This window comes from Geospiza fortis, unplaced genomic scaffold (genome assembly GCF_000277835.1).
Source record: "Geospiza fortis unplaced genomic scaffold, GeoFor_1.0 C12901271, whole genome shotgun sequence".
Taxonomy (NCBI): Eukaryota; Metazoa; Chordata; class Aves; order Passeriformes; family Thraupidae; genus Geospiza; species Geospiza fortis.
Genome location: NW_005075099.1, coordinates 1 through 298, shown reverse-complemented (window position 1 = coordinate 298; position 298 = coordinate 1). Strand labels below are relative to the sequence as shown.

Here is a 298-nt window from a genome sequence, read left to right as displayed (position 1 = left end):
GGGGTAAGGGCGGCAAGGGGCTCGGCAAGGGCGGCGCCAAGCGCCACCGCAAGGTGCTGCGCGACAACATCCAGGGCATCACCAAGCCGGCCATCCGCCGCCTGGCTCGGCGCGGCGGCGTCAAGCGCATCTCGGGGCTCATCTACGAGGAGACGCGCGGCGTGCTCAAGGTCTTCCTGGAGAACGTCATCCGCGACGCCGTCACCTACACGGAGCACGCCAAGAGGAAGACGGTCACGGCCATGGACGTGGTCTACGCCCTCAAGCGCCAGGGTCGCACTCTCTACGGCTTCGGCGG

At 68.8% G+C, this 298-nt stretch overlaps 1 protein-coding gene across 1 annotated transcript; it reads left to right on the top strand.

Moving 5' to 3' along the window:
• Positions 1-5: 5 nt before the first annotated feature.
• Positions 6-293, top strand: LOC102040694 (histone H4-like; the record flags this gene model as incomplete). The annotated part of the gene is made up of 1 exon (XM_005431614.1): positions 6-293. A coding segment is annotated over one exon (288 nt), but the record flags the coding sequence as incomplete, so codon positions are not given.
• Positions 294-298: the final 5 nt, after the last annotated feature.